The sequence below is a fragment of the Capricornis sumatraensis genome, chromosome 3 (assembly GCF_032405125.1).
Source record: "Capricornis sumatraensis isolate serow.1 chromosome 3, serow.2, whole genome shotgun sequence".
Lineage (NCBI taxonomy): Eukaryota > Metazoa > Chordata > Mammalia > Artiodactyla > Bovidae > Capricornis > Capricornis sumatraensis.
The window spans coordinates 23,145,753-23,163,535 of record NC_091071.1 but is presented as its reverse complement, the minus strand read 5'-3'; the positions used below and the strand labels follow the sequence as shown (position 1 = coordinate 23,163,535).

The 17,783-nt window shown below is 43.4% G+C and overlaps 1 protein-coding gene and 1 non-coding gene across 3 annotated transcripts; both read left to right on the top strand.

Moving 5' to 3' along the window:
* Window positions 1-230: 230 nt before the first annotated feature.
* On the top strand, window positions 231-16,108 carry LDAF1 (lipid droplet assembly factor 1). 2 transcript variants are annotated; one of them, XR_011144685.1, is made up of 6 exons: window positions 231-301; window positions 3,081-3,274; window positions 11,805-11,973; window positions 13,663-13,801; window positions 15,093-15,267; window positions 16,017-16,028. XR_011144685.1 is itself a non-coding variant. In XM_068968961.1 (5 exons), exons 2-5 carry the CDS (start codon window positions 3,179-3,181, stop codon window positions 15,172-15,174), a joined length of 486 nt encoding a protein of 161 aa, XP_068825062.1. In that variant the 5' UTR covers window positions 231-301; window positions 3,081-3,178; the 3' UTR covers window positions 15,175-16,108. The 2 variants fall into 2 exon arrangements, 1 of the variants encoding a protein (XP_068825062.1); XM_068968961.1 differs by having other exon boundaries at window positions 15,093-16,108.
* Window positions 10,303-10,374, top strand: TRNAC-GCA (transfer RNA cysteine (anticodon GCA)). The gene has a single exon. It is a non-coding gene; the product is annotated as a tRNA-Cys (tRNA).
* Window positions 16,109-17,783: the final 1,675 nt, after the last annotated feature.

Genomic DNA, 17,783 nt, shown 5'->3' with positions numbered 1-17,783 from the left:
ACCACAAGCCAAGAGTGTAGGAACGACAACTCTCTCTGAGCCTTAGTTTCCTCACGTGCTCCTCGTTCGGGTTTCTCCCGGAAGCTCCAAAATGCTGAAGGAGGCAGCCCTGGGAGAACGGCAGGAGGCTGGAGCCGAGCGAAGGGGAGGGGCGGGGAAAGGAAGGGGAAGAGCGGGGCGGGGCCACGCGGCGGAGGTGGGTAGCTGGCTGGGGCGCAGGCGAGGGCGGAGGCTCACGCGCAGACCCCGCGGCTCCGTCAGCTCTCCTTTGCTCCTCCTGCACCGCGGCCCCGGGGACCAGGTGAGAACTCGGGCTTGCGGAACCGAGGGCCCCGGCTGGCTAGACCCCTGGGCCGGGATGGACAAATGGAGGAGCGCGGGGGAGGTGGGTTGAAAGGGGAGTCGGTGACATACACACACACACACACACACGGAGTCCCATCCTTCCCGGCCGCTGCTAGACACAAACACACACACCCCTCCTACTAAGGGAGGTCTCATCCCTCCCCAGCCCCTGCGACACACACAACACACACACACACTCCTACATCTGCTACTGCTTTCGGTAAAGGGTTGCCACCCCTATCCAACCCCGAAGACCCCTCCCTTTCTTGGGAAACCTGGTTGGGAAGTCTCCACACCTCCTCTTCAGGAATCATAAAAAAATGGATGCCCTCATCTCTACGGGGTCTCCCTGCCCCGTCACTGCAGGAGGTACCAAAGGTGGATTCTCCTCCCCAAATTAATGACGGGGTACTCGGTGCGACTTCTCTCCATCCCGGCTGGAACGTTCAGGGTTTCCGTTTGTCCTAGGACGGGTGGGCGAGGAAGAGAGGGGGGCTTTTAGCGGGTGGGCCGCGGAAGGGAAAGGGCGGGTTGGCTTGTGTTTTCCTGGCTCAGCCCGGAAGGCCTGGAGAAGGCAGAAGGCGGGAAACTGTGCGCTGCGTCGGATTAAGGGGTTGCCCCCTTCCCTCCTCCTGAGACCTGTCTTTGCTTGAGGAGGCCCCTCCGAGGAGTGAGTGACTAGGGGGACTGGGGATTGGTGGCCAGCTGATTGCATTTTATGGCTGTGGCCAATGGCTTTCTACCCACGCTATCCACATTGAACTTCCCAAACCGGTCCGGATGGCCCCTAGGTTTCCAAGGCCCTGGGAACCAGTGACGGGAGCTGGGCTTGTTCCTGCCCGTTGCAGATTTGAGATTAGGGGAGTTGAGTGCTGGGAACATGGCCAATTCTAATCTGTGCCAGCTGCAGCTTCAGACAGAATATAGGGATGAAGGGTCTAGTCCTGTCCGGTCCAGGGGATTCCTGTTTCACAAAAAGGATTGTAGCAGAGAATCTCTAGCTGGGTGATTAAAAATGTGCTTTAATTTGCTACTAGACCCTATTGGAGAAGGAAATGGCAGCTTACTCCAGTCTTCTTGCCTGGAGAATCCCATGGACAGAGGAGCCTGGCGGGCTGCAGTCCATGGGGTTGCAAAGAATCGGACATGACTTAGCAGCTAAACAACAACAGTCCCTATAGATGTTAGGAGATGTGTCGTCCCTGGTGCCTCAGTGGTGAAGAATCTGCCTGGAATGCAGGAGACTATCCACACTGAACTTCCCAAACCGGTCCAGATGGCCCCTAGGTTTCCAAGGCCTTGGGAACCAGTGACGGTAGCTGGGCTTGTTTGTGCCTGTTGCAGATTTGAGATTAGGGAAGTTGAATCCCTAGGTTAGGAAGATCCCCTGGAGAACTCCAGTATTCTTGCCTGGGAAATCCCATGGACGAGAAGCCTGGCAGGCTACAGTCCATGGGGTCCCAAGATTCCACATGACTTACCAATTAAACCACCATCATCACTTCCCATCTTGCATAATTACCATGTGGGATGTTGAGTATGGTAAATAAATATGAACGTCTCTCAGTTAATTTTGTCCACTGTGATAGAATCTTTTAGCATTTGTGCTATAGGTCAGGAGATAAGTTGTAAGGAATAATGGAAAAGATATCTCTGTGTCCAGCCCAGCCTTACAGTATTGTTCTGGAAAATATAAAATAATAATGTATTTGTTTATATAAAAATTAAAAAGGATTTAAAAAATAGATATATAGTTTAACAAACAGCTTTTATTATTGGGACTGTCCTGGAAATTCCAGGCCATTGAGTCACAGAGTATAATTGTGGCAAAGTTTGTCCCTCTCTTGTTATGGAAATGAGACTCACAAGTAAATAGAGAGTAATTTATGGCACAATGTAATTGGGAGCCAACCTATTTAGTGTGGGTAGTAAATAAAGAAATTGGCCATGGTCATATGTTTGAGAAGGCTTTCTGGCGAAAAAAAGGCAGTGGGACTCAAAATAGTGTCTTCAGCCTTACTTTCTTCTGTATTCTTTTCAGCATTTTATCAGGCTAAAAAAATAAACATAAGCTCTCAGAGATGATACTTTTATTTTACTGTGGATATATGTATATTATGGATATATACATAAAATGTAATAATCGGTATTTTATAATTTTTTCACATCATAGACATATTTTCATTAAATAAGTGTCAACATCATCTTAATGGCTATACAATACTCCATTGTATGCTGCTGCTGCTGCTGCTGCTAAGTCACTTCAGTTGTATCCGACTCTGTGCGACCCCATAGACGGTAGCCTACCAGGCTCCCCTGTTCCTGGGATTCTCCAGGCAAGAATACTGGAGTGCGTTGCCATTTCCTTCTCCAGTGCATGAAAGTGAAAAGTGAAAGTGAAGTCACTCAGTCGTGTCCGACTCTTCGCGACCCCATGGACTGCAGCCTACCAGGCTCCTCCGTCCATGGGATTTTTCAGGCAAGGGTACTGGAGTGGGGTGCAATTGCCTTCTCCGACTCCATTGTATGAATTTATCATTATTTAGCCTGGAAACTCAGGTTCCTGGAAAATAAATTTTTGGGTCAAGGTGTGTACAATTTGATATTTTGGTGGATACTGCCTGGTTACCCTTCATCTCTATGCCCATCATCAGTGTGTGAGGACAGTAGAAGCCCTCGTTGGGTCAACTGAGTGGAGGCCACTAATGGTTTAAGATACTTTTCATTTCCTCCAGTGACAAGAGACAAGGTGACATGAGAGATTTGACTGTGCCCTGCATTGAAGAGCTTCCTGGTAGAATTAATCCTTAAAGAGACTGAAGTGGGTTTCAGGATGGCCAAAGAGGAGCCCCCGAGTGCTTCAAAGGACTTGCAGGAGCTGCAGAGGAAGCTGTCTTTGCTGATAGCATCTGTCCAGAGTAACTCAAAGGTCAGTTTCTAATCAGAGCACATAATGGAAAATTCCAAAATAACACTAGCTTAACACCATAGAAAATTATTTCTCCCTTAAGTAGGAGAAATTTGGAGATAGGTCAGAATCTTTCTAACTTACCACCATTTCATGTTTAAGTTGTGACCTTCAAACTCATTGACCAAGATGACTGCTAGAGTATCAGCCATTGAATCCACATTCTAGGCAGTAAGATGTTATGGGGAGAAAAAGACTAACAAGCCACCTCCAATTTAAGGAGATTTCCTAAAAGTCACACATACACAAAACTTCCAGTTGCATCTCACAGACCAGAATTTAGTTTTCTAATCATCCCTTGTAGCAAGTGTAATTCTTTAGCTGGAGATAGAAGCAACTCCTTTTGTTTTGTTATAATTTTGACCTGTTACCCTAAAAATGAGAGACTACTAGAGTCCAGTGTTTCACTAGAAACCCAGTGTCCAATGTAAATATGACAAAGAACACATGTGTGACTTAAAATTATCTAGGAACCACATTTTAAAAGTAAAAAAAAGCAGGTGAACTTAATTTTAATAGTTATTTTACTAAACCTGAGATATCTAAAATGTATCATTTTAACATGTAATCATTATAAAAATATTAATCATAAAAGTTATTGAGATGTTTTATATTCTTTTTTTACTAAGTTTTTGAAATCAGTGTGTATTTTACACTTACAGCACATTTCCATTTGAACTAGCCACTTAACAAGTGCTCAGTACCATTCAATGGCAGTGAGACTTGAGACAGTATATTTTGGTTTTTTGAACTTTTATATCTATTGTTTTCTTCCATGTCTTTCAGTATTTTTTCAGGAGAAAAAAACAGCTCTCAGAGATAATATTATTAACATTTTGTTGAATGTCCTTCTAGACTTTTTTCTATGCAATATACCCAAAAAATACATATATGTATGTAACAAAGTGAGCTGGTTGATGATCTGATTTTTGTATTCGATGCCACAATTCCACTAGGATCTCTTTGAGGACCCATGCCTTTGCAGTCTAGAGCAGTATACTCTATAGGGATCTTTTCTGAACTCATCCCAAAATGCCTCTGGCACTCTGCATTTAGCAAGCTATTTTTAGATGAGACAAGTAAGTTTCTAGTCAGCAGGCTGAGATTCTTGTTACTAACGTTAGTGAGAAAGGTGCTCATACTCATCTACATTTTCAGTTGATTCTCATTATCTGTGTTAGTTCTGTTGACTCACCTCAGACACTGAACCATTCCAGTTGCATCTCACAGACAGGTTGAACCATTGCTCAAATGGGAAATAGGTTTTGGCAAACTTCTGGTGCCAACATTTTCATCAGCCAATAAAACCATAACCTGTTTTGTGTGTCTTTGTTTAAAGGGACCTTTATCCTATACATACTGTTGATTTATTAAGGTTGAACTCCAGGCCAACAGCTTATACTATATAGGCAGCTGTATCTCTTGCCTGAATGAAGTTTGTCTGGTGTTTGCCTTTTCTCTTTAAGGCATATCACAGCCTTCTTATTCCTAGGAATACAAGCCAGTACTGCTACACATTTTAAATGGGAAAATCACCACCAACAACAAAAGAAACCTGTAAAAATGCAGAAATAGGTGGCAGTAAATATACCATGAAAGGACAGTTGTGTAAAGAGCTGAAACAAGAAGGCAGAGTGTTAACCTAGTTTGACCTCAGATGGGAGCACGTGCCTCAGGTGGTTCAAGTTTTTCACTGCTGTGTGCATGCCCATGAAAGCACTTTAAAGTGTTGATTTTGGGGTTACAAATCAATTTTAGTGATAGGCAAGTTCACAGATAAGGATTCTGCAAATAATAGAAATTGACTGTACATTAATTAACCATGGTTGAGCACTTACTATATGCTAGGCACTTGGCGTGTCTTAACTTATTTAATATTCACATCTACCTTCTAAGGTAGGCATTTCAAAGCATATGAACTCTGACTTCTCGACATTTCTTCGTTTTTTCACCTTAGATCCTCAGCCATGGTCAGTGGAGTGGGTTTGGACTAGATAACTTCCAGGGCAATCGACTCCCAGAATGAGGGATGGGTCATTAGTTGGCTCAGCCTTGATGTTCTTCAGATAGTCCTGAGGTAGAGTAGTTTCTGTTAAATTTTTAAATTATATTAATTGAATTAATTAGTATTAATTGTGTTTACTAAAAAGAGTAATATTGGCAGACAAAGAAAGGGAAATCACCTGTAAACCCATCACTGATAAATCCAGTGGTGGTATTATCTTTGTTGTTTTTGTTATTATTAGGCCTCTTCAGTATATAATTTTTAGATACAGTGTTTTTAATTATGGCAGATGTAGTTCCATATCTTTGTTTGATATTGTATATTGGTGTTTTTCCAGATTGAAGCATAGGTCTTCCTACCAATTGCTTTTTTTTGTAGTAGAAACTTCCCTCAGATTGATATACCATAATTTACATAGTCATCCCCTTGCTTCAATGATATTTAGGTGATTTCTTTGTCCTAAGTAATTTATATCCTTAGAGTTCATAAGCCGTTTGAGTTCCAGATAAGAATAGATGGTTTCCAGATTGAGTGTTTGTGAAACAACTCCATCATCTCTTTTAGGAAACCTCTTGAACATAAAGTCTTAATGTCTTACTTTTAGGCTGACAGAGTCAGAAACCTGCCCAAAATAGCTTAAACAAACAAACAGTGGAACCTGCCAGAACTTTGGGGAAATGTAATGCTGTCTCAGAAGCCAAAGGCAAGAAGTAGCAGGGTGGAGCCTCAGGAGGGGTCACTGGGGTCAGAAGTAACTCTCAATACCCTCTCTTGAACCGTATTGCTCCTCATTATAACTTTTCCTTGTGTATCAGCTTCATTCTTCTCTCTCTGCAGCCTGGCCTCCTTTGCTATTCTCTTGGGCAGACACACTTGCCTTTAACTCCTCATGTTTCCTCCAGTTCCCAGCTGAAGCCCGCTGTGGAACTTCGTCTTGAGAGTGCTTGATTCCTAGGAGCAAGAATCTGCTTGACCAAGTCACCTATAACCAGGGAGATGGCAGCTGGGCTGGGACTTTTCATTTCATGGGTATAAACATGGCTTCAGGGGTATACCCCTGCTGTGGGAGGGGCCAGTTTTCAGAGAGTAGAGAAGAGAGAGCGAGCATGGGCGGGGCAGATACCGCTCCCCAACCCCACCCTGTCAGTGCTATCTCCATGTGGATTACCTGTGACAAAATAGTTTTGCTCTCATGCTGGCCCTTTCCTTCCACAAAGGATGTTTTTGAATTACCTCCTTTGCATCTGGGTCCCAATCCTGAATTACAGGACCATAATCTAGAAGAAACTATTACATAGAACCTTGGATTTGTCATTACCAGTGATTTTAAATAATCCTGATTCCTCTGCCCTCCAGAGCCCTTCTGGTAGCAAAGGACAGTGGATACTGATCATTTTTTTTTGTTCTCAGACCAGGGAATTAGCCTGTCTTCTAAATAGTTCCAGGTGGAGGCTTTATGTCCTTAAACACTGGCCACATTGTCCCTACTTTGGAACCTCCCATACTCATGTGTGCATTTTAAAATAAGTCATCTTTGTCCGACCTTGGGCTAGTTGCTCGGGCTTACTGACTCTACATCTCATCTCCTCTAAAATAAGCAATGCCAGGCTCATAGATTTGTTGTGAGGATGATCTCAGATGCTATTTGAGAAGGCCTTAGCACAGAGTCTGGCACTTAATGGTGCCAGTCTGTTCCAACTTTGCATTCCTGGGTTATTCAGCACTGCACCATGCCTGTAAAATCTTGATTAGAATACCTGGATCTATTTCAGGGTAGGGATGGAAAATGTTCCTGAGTGATAAGCTCTTCCACTTTCTGTCCTTCCATTGTGTCACCCTCTGTTGCCTGGGAGAATGAAAAGTTAATTGCTATATTCTAATTCCCAAATTTAAGTAATGTTAAATTTTCCCTTGTTATCTATCTCGTAGCATTGTAGACAGAAATAGGAAGTTTATTGAAGGTCCTTAAAATAGTACTTGGCACTTGAGTATTTAATGAATATTCTCTATTATTACTAGGCATAACTGAATCATATCTTCCCCTTCTGAGACAGACTGTCAGAGCAGGGCCATCCTCCCTAAGGGAAGACAATTGCTGGGCTTAATTGTGCGCATCTCAAATTGGTGTCTCTGCATATCTGAATGACTTTATATTTTTTGGTTGTAGGCCCCAGATTTAGAAGAGGTTAAGAAAAAATTAGATTTCTTTAAGGACTATAAGTAGTCCCTTCCTGCATTTCTCCTCTTGGATCCCCATGCCAGATGGTCCTGTTGATTTTTCATTTTTCATTCCTCTTTCATACAGCATGTCTTCCTCCTCTGCCATCAACCTAGTTTTGGCCATTATTATCTCTTGCTAGTTTCCCTGCAAATCTTCCTTGTTGCCTCTTCCACAGGACTGCCAGGTTCATCTTTTTTTAAAAAGTATTCCTTTGAATCTAAAACAATGGTACATATGAACTTGTTTGCAGGGCAGGGATAGAGATGCAGACATAGAGAATGGACGTGGACATGGGGGAAGGGGAGAGTGGAACAAACTGAGAGAGTAGCATTGACATATATATGCTCAGTCAGTTCAGTTGCTCAGTTGTGTCCGACTGTTTGCGACCCCATGGACTGCAGCACGCCAGTCTTCCCTGTCCATCATCAACTCCCAGAGCCTACTCAAACTCACATCCATTACATCGGTGATGCCATCCAACCATCTCATCCTCTGTCATCCCCGTCTCCTCCCGCCTTCAATCTTTCCCAGCATCAGGGTCTTTTTCAGTGAGTCAGTTCTTCACATCAGGTGGCCAAAGTATTGGAGTTTCAGTTTCAACATCAATCCTTCCAATGAATATTCAGGACTCATTTCCTTTAGGATGGACTGGTTGGATCTATATGCTACGATGTGTAAAATCATGTTGGATATATATGCTACCATGTGTAAAATAGCTAGTGGGCAGCTGCCCTATAGCCCAGGAAGCTCAGCTCAGTGCTTTGTGATGACCTGGAGGAGTGGAATGGAAGAGTGGGAAGGAGGTTCAAGAGGGACCGGATATTTGTATACTTCAGCTGATTCATGGTGTTGTACAGTGGCAACTAGCACAACATTGTAAAGCAATTATATGCCAATAAAAAATATTAAAATGTTTACATTAGTCAAAAAAATTATTCCTTTGGTTGTATGACAGTCTTGCCCCAAAGCCAGCAGTTTGCTTCTTATTTTTTTCTAGATAAAGTTTGAGTGAGCACTTTCCAATATAAATAGGATGTGAGCCACATATATAGTTTAAAATTTTCAAGTAGTCATATTAAGAAACATAAAAAGAACTGTGTAAATTTAATTTTTAATAATATATTTTATATAACCCAATATAAACACAATATAATTTCAACATATAATCAATATTAAAAATCATTGGTGAGATATCTTACTTTTTAAACAAATCTTATTTATTTTTTAATTGGTGGAAAACTGCCTTACAAGTTTGTGTTTCTCCCATACAACAATGCAAATTGGTCATCATTATATATATATATATATACATATATAGATATATGTATACCTTCCCTCCTGAGCCTCCCTCACCTCCCCGCATCTCACCCTTCTAGGTCATGAAGCATTCTTTTTTAAATACACTCAGTGCACCTCTCAATTCACATGCTAATTTTCCATTGGAGATACTTGGTCTCTATTCAGATTTCATAAAATGCATAATTGGAAAACTATTTGAAACATACCCAACTTATTTGAAATATAATTAACTGTTTTCAATGACTGAATCAAGTAGCAATTTTTAAATTTAGATTAAAAATCTGGTTTATTGGTCACACTAGCCATGTATCAGGTGCTCAGGGCCACATGTGGCTACTGTACTGGACAGTCTGGGTATGAAGTCCTAAGCCTGGAATTCTGGTGTTCCAGCCTCATCTGCTCCTCCCCACTGTGACTGCTGGGTCTCTTGTTTATGAGGATCAGAGAGAACAGTTTATTCTGCCAGATGACATCTGGGGGTTTACTCAGGGTATCTGTGGATTAGAGCTGGAAAGCATCCAAGATCTGAGGCAGCTCGAAGAACTAGCCCTACTCCCGTGACCCCTCTGCCTCTCTGTCACCTCTAACAGCCCTAACCAGAAGATCTCACTGGGTTCTGATGCTGGAGTATCCACACGGTATTTCTCGCTCAGAGGTGATTCCTGACACAGTCAACCTCTGACAAGAGAAGCTGAATAGCAAAGTCTTAGATAGCTTTTGTCAGCAAGGAGTAGCTGGAGGTGGTGTAGCCAGTGTACCTTATGCCATTTTGTGGCCGGGCAGGAAGTAGTTTGTCAATACTGAAGCCCCAAGACCGATAGCTGTGGCTTCTTGAAACAGCCTTTTCTAGTTAAGCAGAGTGAGTCCTGTGCTTTTTCATCATCAACTTGAACTATAGAACACTCTTGCCTTCCAGCTTGCCTCCAACTTCCTGCATTTGAATCACTTGGGTGAATAAGTCATTTAGGAGCATGTGTTTTGATTAGTGGCACCCATGATTACTGTAGCTTGAATTATGTCTTCAATTTACCTGCTGGCCTACACGGCCCAAAGGAAGGACCATGTTTGATGGGGAAGAGTTCTGGAATGATGGAGGCTTTCAAGGGAATGGGAACTAGCATGCCAGCACTGAGAAGAGAGATGGCATGGAGCCTAAGAAGATGAGGGAAGCCTACCCTTATGAGGGTGCTGTGAGAGCAGATTAGCTAAGATGGTGTGGTCAGGTTGTCTTGCCCCGTGTCCTCTCACTCTTGCCCCATGTTTTGTAAATGATGATTATGTAACAGCTGAGATCACTTCGCATGTGCCTCACGAGGTACTTGCTTGGCCATGGGCTACTTTTGTTCTCTAATATTGAAGCTCTACCTGGCAAGCCCTTGAGGCTGTGCTGTGCTGTGTTGTATTGGGGTGTGTGTTATGATGTGTTGTGTTGTGATTATGTTATGCTGTATCTGCTGCTGGGCTTCCCTGGTGGCTCAGAGGGTAAAGCGTCTGCCTGCAATGCAGGAGACCCAGGTTCAATCCCTGGGTTGGGAAGATCCCCTGGAGAAGGAAATGGCAACCCACTCCAGTATTCCTGCCTGGAGAATCCCATGGACAGAGGAGCCTGGTGGGCTACAGTCCACGAGGTCGCAAAGAGTCGGACACGACTGAGCGACTTCCCGTTCCCGTTATCTGCTACTATGGCTCCTGTGCCAGCCTGGACAGGTAAATGTGTCTGCAGTTCCTACAGCTCTTCAAGTTTTCTCCCAGCTTCCCCGCTGTCTCCTTGCCTACCATGGGTTCAGTGAACAGTGAGATACAGTGAGACAGATGCCGAGGGCCTGCTCTGTATTAAAGCGCCCCTCCCCTACTGAGCAAGCTCCAGAAACCCTTTTGCCTGGTGGAGGAAGATAACCTACCTTTTAACACAGCATAAGCTCTCAGCAGTCATCAGGCTGTGGCTTGACGGGTATCAGGTGGATGACATAACGTTTTCTCCTAATGAAATGGTAGCCATTGCAAACGTGTGACATCCAGAGGGAAAGATTTAGCTTTGAATGCCTAGATTTTGCCACTTGGAAGCCATGTGACTCTAGGCGAGTCATTTCATCCCCACTGTTTCTCAGACTTTAATGTGTGTACAGATCACCTGGTGCTCTTCTTAAAAAACAATCTGATTTGTCACATCTGGGTCGGGGCCCAAGATGCTGCATTTCTAACAAGCTTCCAGGAACTTCCCTGGCAGTCCAGTGGTTAAGACTACCTTCCAATGCAGGTGTGGGTTTGATCCCTGGGTGGGGGGCTAAGATCCCACATGCCTCCTGGCCAAACTAAGTAAATAAAACAGAAGCAATATTGTAACAAATTCATTAAAGATTCCCACCCCCCACCCCCCGCCAAAAAAAACCCAACAGGCTCCCAGGTGATGCCAAGTAGCCAGGACTTAACCTCCCTCAGTAGCCTCAGCTGTGAGGTAAGCAGCCATTTGAACATATGTTGAAGTCAGTTGTCCGACTCTTTGCAACCCCATGGACTGTAGCCCTCCAGGTTCCTCTGTCCATGGAATTCACCAGGCAAGAATACTAGAGTGGGTTGCCATTCCCTTCTCCAGGGGATCTCCCCAATCCAGGGATCGAACCCCTGTCTCCCCGCATCATGGGCAGATTCCTTACCATCTGAGCCACCACATCAGAGCATATGCTGAGTATGTCTTCTGAGAGGGTGTGTGTGAAGCAGTAGTGCCTGGGTCTTTCCTTCTTTCACAATACTTGAGGTTGGGTGGGCCCTCACACTTAGCCCTGTCCACAGCTGCCTTAAGTTGTTGCCGGGGCAATTCATGTCTTGGGAGGATTATTATTGTTGACTTCTTACCAACGGGCCTTCCAACCTTATGACCTTGGCTTATTCTTCCTGCAGCTCAGGCAAATTCATCAACCTGGCATTCAGACATGGCTTTCACACCCACTCTTCCGCTTTGTCTACAGGTGGTTTCCTTTATGAAGTCTCCAGTGGGTCAGTACCTGGACCGGCATCCTTTTCTGACCCTCACCTTGCTGGTATTTGTTGCTGTGTCAGCTGTTCCTGTCAGCTTCTTCCTGCTCCTCGTGGTGCTTACCTCCCTGGCTGCTTTAGTGGGAGTCATATTACTGGAAGGTATCCTACTCAGTTACTCACCCTCTTGGAAAATGACTCAGGGCACCTGCCACTGCTGTCAAATGTTGCTGTTCTTGTCAATATCACATCAACCAAGGCAGCTTGTCAGAGTAGTTAAAACATGGACTCTGGAGTCTGTTAGAATTCTACCTCCCCCAGTGTGATTTTGGACACGTTGTTTACTCTCTGTGAGCCTCAAATTCCTCATATGTAAGATAGGGATGTAATAATACTGTCTCAGATCATTGTGAGGATTGAAACCTGCAGTTCTGTAAAGTACTCAGCACAGTCCTTGACACAGAGTAGCTTCTCCATGAATGCTAACTGTTGTCATTAAACAGAGAAGCCGTTTACTCAGCAGTCTGAGCATCTGTTGCATGCCAGGTGCCTTGCTGAGTGTTGAGGATCCCCCTTCACCTTTCCTCCTGACGTCCCCCTGCCTGTTGTCAGCTTCTCCCTGAGTTGCTAAGTTAAAATTACCGAGAAAGTAAATCTGATCGGCTGTTTGCCTTTTCAAACCAGACCACAATCCACAAAGAGATGTTTGCCATTTCTTTGTGGTGGTTAGCCATCCTTTGAAAAATACTGATCTAGGATTTTGTGAATCTTTATGAAAAGGCAGCACATCTGTTTACTTTCTCTACTTTCCTTCCTTTCCATGGTCCATCCCTGAAACTGTCACTGTGGAGTACCGGGTGGGCAATTTGACCACTTGTGAGGCAAGGGGAAGGAGGTCTTCCATGGAGCATTTGCCATGTTATTAAATCTACACTGGAACGGGAAATTTGGCTATGAGGAAGGCAAGAGGAAGTGTGCTGAGCAGACAAAAACTACCACAGACTGTCACGTGTGTGATGGTTATTTAATTGTCATGCCATCACTTAGAGGTAGTTATTATATTCCTTTTACAGATGAGTGAAACTAGAACTCTAAGGAAGCCCAGGAATTCATACTATAAATCCTTAACTAGGGTTAAACTCAGTCATGTCAACTATAAAGAGCTGTGCTCTTTCTGTAGTACCTTTTACTATTTTCCCCTATATATCCCATATTATAAAAATGTATTTGATCTGCACTTATTAGATGCTAACTCATTAACATTCCCATTAAAAATAATGATGGGTAAAATGATCCTTCAGACCTAATGGTTACTGCGTAATGGTTGCCAGGTGGGGTTGTAAAAGATGTAATCAAATGTTTAGATTTTACTTTACTTAGCCTGCATAGGCTTTATTTCCATAGGTTGTAGATAAATGCAAATTATAGTATTTGTTAGGCACTTTGAAACATTGGACATAATTTACCACCCCTATTACTGCCTTGGCTAACTCCTTCTAGAGGATTCCACTGGGAGTCCATCCTTGACCTTGAGGGTGAGGGGGTTTCAAATTCAAATACCCGTGGGCAAGGCAGATAGCAGAAGTGAGCAAAGCAGTCCAAGAATGATACAGTTGGATACAGTGGGGCCTGGAGGAAACTGGAAGGCCAGTCAGTTGGTGCCATGCAACGATGCTCATATGGGTATTGAGACTATCTCCCTTCTTAAGCAATGCCAGAAGTCTGGATTTTTATGGGAAATCTCTTCACTTAAAGCTTCTGAATTAACTGTTGTTTTAAACCCATTGGTACAGGGTTTGGCATCTTCAGTCTGTTTTAGATGAATGATTCTTTTGACATGCTCTCCTCTAGGACTGGTCATCTCTGTGGGCGGCCTCTCACTGCTTTGTGTCCTCTGTGGCTTGGGCTTTGTGTCACTCGTCATGTCAGCGACAATCATGGTGTCCTACATGGTAGTCTCCAGCCTGATCAACTACTGGTTTTCTCTCAGGTAGGTGCATGTCAGTGCAATAACTCAGTCTTTACCATTTGGGGAGATTTTCACAAATAACACCCTAACCCTGGTCACATCACACTCAGTCTCCAAAGCTAGGAGGTGCCTAGTATCCTCACATCTCTTCTTATGGAGAAGTGAGGTTTCCTTCTCAATTTTTTTTTTTTTCTTTTTTTCATTATCAGGTAGTAAGGTAGTAATGCTTTGGTGGCAAGTAATGAAAAACCTAAATAGATACTAGCTTAAACAAATAGGAATTTATTTTTATTGCATGGCAAAAAGCTGGAGATAGCTCAGTACTGGCACAGAGCCAACCCAGTGTCCTCAAGGTACCAGGCACCTTCTGCTTTTCTGTGTTACCCCATTGACCTGTCACCTTATGACCACAGGAAAGCTGCTGTGGCCCTGGCTCAACCAACCACATTCAAGGCAGGATGAAGGGAGAAATAAATGAGCCCTCCCTCACCAATTGAGTGTGATCTTTTTTGTCAAGTAAATGAAATCTTTCCCAGCACCTCCCACTTTCTTACCCCAAACGACCTCATTGGCTGGAATTTTGGCAGATGGCCATTCTAAACTGGAAAGGAGGCTGGGAAATGGAGTACAAGCCCACAAAGAAAAAAGCTTTAAGAATGTGTGTTGGTCAGCCAAGCTCTGATGTGTGCCATAGTTCCCCACCATGCGGTATCAGTGTTAGGAAGGCTGCTTGAAATTCAGAGAGAATCCATGGAGCCAGTTAAGTTAATATCAATAGTGTTACCTCCGCTCTCACCTTCCTCTGAAACCTATCATCACTGGGATGAAAAAAGACAGACCTAGTTCTCTCCCCCTACTACATCTCCCTTCTGTTAATGATGTAAAGAAATAGTTAATTAGGATTTGGTGATAGGGTCTGAATCCCAGCTATGCCATTTTTTAGCTGTGTGATCTTGAACTAGCTATCCAACGTCTCTGTTCTCAGTTTTCTTTCATGGGTTAAACAGGACTACTCCTTGCTCTGCCTCTCTCACTGGATTGTTGTAAGGAGACAAACAGTAATTGGAGAAAATGTAATATCCAAATTAGAACAGGGAAAAGGATCATAACCTCTACCCCTAACTCAGGCATTTTAACTTCTTGCATCCCCAGTTTCCTCATCTGTAAAGTTAGTGTAGCCCCAAATCTGATCTGGTTGCAAGAAGTGGCCAAAAATGAACCAACAAAGAATGTCATTTATTCAGTTGTGTACACTCAACATTGCTCTTTAAAGAGGCCTTAGAACTAATCATTTCCTCTTGTTACCAAACAGGCTGTTGCCACAGCACAACTCCAGTGGTGACTGTCTGCTGGCCACGAAGTCTGCACACATAGAGGGGCTCTACCAGGAATGACCAGCTGAATGGAACCAAAGGTTTTATTCAAATGTCTCTGGAACACTGTTGGATCATCTTTGCCGCTTGGGATTATGACTTACAAGGGACTGGGTAAACACTTCCTGGAGGTGTCCTCTAGCTTTTTCACTTATTTGTTGGGTCCTACAGTAGAAGTTTTGGAGATCTTGTTGCTCTGGGCCAGTTCCATCAGCTGACCCACCCTTACAAGGAGAATCAGCAAAGAATCCCGTTGGCTTGGTGGCTCTTTGAGCCTCTCATCTCCTCCCCAGAGATGCAGACCTGACTTTGACAAGGTCCTGAGCCTCTACAGGCCAGTGACCTGATTCCCAAAGGCTCAGATCTTGTATCTAAAGTCCAGTTTGGGTAACCATAGATTGTTTTTACTTTTTCTTTCTTTTTAATGAGAGCTGCTTATTCTTCACCCATTTGAAAAAAAAGACAGGGGGAAAAATCCAAAACAGAACAAGCTCTTCTGTCTTATGAGCCTTTTATCAGAAAGATAAATAGCATTTGGGAATAATGGCCTCTCAGACAAAGTTAGAAAATAGAGTCCAATCTTATCCTTATGGCCAAGAGCTTTTTTTTCTAAGTCTAAAGGTATCGTTTCCACCACTGAATACTATTCAGTGATGTTACTATTTAAAATATTTGTACTTGACACTTTTGTATTAAGGAAGTTGTCTTGTTAAGCCATTTCTTCAAAAAGTCCTATGCAAATGCTAAACAACCACAAAAATTTTTAAATCCTATGGGGTTTCTACTTCAGTAGTTTGTTTGCTATGGTATTTTATTAAATAAATATTTATTTAGATGAGCTTTTTTCTTTTTCTTTATTTCAGAATTCTCTCTAGACATCGTACCCATTCACTCCTTCTGTGTCAATTTAATGGCAGATCCTGGGTAATAAGGCTTTTCTAGTTGCTAGTGGTAGACGCTCAACTCAAAATGGCTTTAAAAAATGGAAGTAGAGGTGGAAGAGATTCATTTCACTGAAATAAAAAGCCAAGAGGTAGGTCTTTAGGCACTGCTGGGTCCAGGGTCTCAAGTGATATCATTAAACATCTGTCTCTCTTCATCTCTCAGCACCACTTTTCTCAGTCTTAAATGACTTTTACACAGTCCGTCCCCGTGTGGAGGTCTGGGCAGCTCTAATTTTATATCACCCTCATAGTTAGCACTCCATATTGGGCAAAGAGGCTGCTCTTTTCCAATAATACATTCAGATTTTCTGAGTTTGGCTCTGATTGGACAGACTTGGGTCACGTGGGCAACCCTGAACCAACTGCAGGAGAAAGTGGGGAATGAAATATGCTGACGGATCAGGGCAAGGACATATATGCATTCAGGAACTAGGAGAGGGAGTGGGTAAGCCCCCTCTGACTCTGCATAGGTGGGAGTGATAGGGTATTAGAGATGGGAAGACCATCTGACCCCAAAGGAAAAAGGGCAGACAGAAGCAGGTACTTGCTATTTGATTCAGGAGAACATGAAGCCCTTAATTGGTACTTTTCTATATCCCATGACAGCCACACCTGTTCCTAAAGGTGACTTCAACTCTATTAGAGAACAAGAACTACATATCCCTGCCAATACATGGGAGTATAATATTAAGTTACCGTTTTATTGAATGTTTCCTACTTACATGCAAGTGTCTGCTACTAGCTGTCTAAACTAAATACCCTGCTGGGTTCTGAGCTTCAGAAATGAAGAGTGAAAAGGCCCTTTGCCTCCTGAAGTTTACTTTCTAATGTAGGAGTCACTTAACAAGTGTATTAGTTATCTCTTGTTGCATAACGGTTTACAAAGAGCATGTTTGTTATCCTACATTTTTGGTATGTTAGAAATAGAGATCTGGCTTAGCTGGGTCCTTTGTTGTTTAGTCACTGAGTTGTGTCCAACTCTTTGTGACCCCATGGACTGTAGCCTGCCAGGCTCTTCTGTTCATGGAATTTTCCAGACAAGAATACTGGAGTGGGTTGCCATTGCCTTCTCTAAGCTGAGTTCTTTGCACGACTGCAATAACAGTGATGTTAGGGCTGGGTTCTCCTTTGAGGCTCAACAGGGAAAGGATCCACATCCAAGCTCACATAGTCATTGGCTGCACCCATTTCCTTGTAGGCTTTGGGGCTGAGTTCCTCAATCCCTGTCATAAAGAAGCTCATAACCTGGCAGCCTGCTTCTTCAAAACTACCAAGGAAGAGGGTCTGTAAGCAAGATGGACGTTACATGCTGTAACACATAATCATGTACACATAATCACATACAGCCTGTTACTTTCATTACATTCTGTGGGTTAGAAGCAATCGGGTCTCACTCACACTTAGAAGAGGGATCACACAAAGGAACACATATCGCGGATGGGAATCATGGACTCCACCTTACAGTCTACCTGCTACAACAAGTAAACAAAATACCAGATTATGATAAGTGAATTAAAGAAAGCCGAAGGGGCAGGCCATGTCAACCACAGCAATCTCTGAACCACAGAAAGAGAATTTGTCACCATGCCAAGAGCTGGGGGGCAGGTATTCCTAGCAGAGGGCACAGGATCACAAAGCCCCAAGACTGGAAGGAGCTTAAGGAAAAGAAATGATATCAATGTGACT

Coding starts and splice junctions, on each gene's coding strand:
- LDAF1 (XM_068968961.1), top strand. CDS start 3,179: ATGGCCAAAGAGGAGCCCCCGAGTGCTTCAAAGGACTTGCAGGAGCTG. Junction 11,974..13,662: donor GGGAGTCATATTACTGGAAG/GTATCCTACTCA, acceptor GCTCTCCTCTAG/GACTGGTCATCTCTGTGGGC. Junction 13,802..15,092: donor AACTACTGGTTTTCTCTCAG/GTAGGTGCATGT, acceptor GTTACCAAACAG/GCTGTTGCCACAGCACAACT.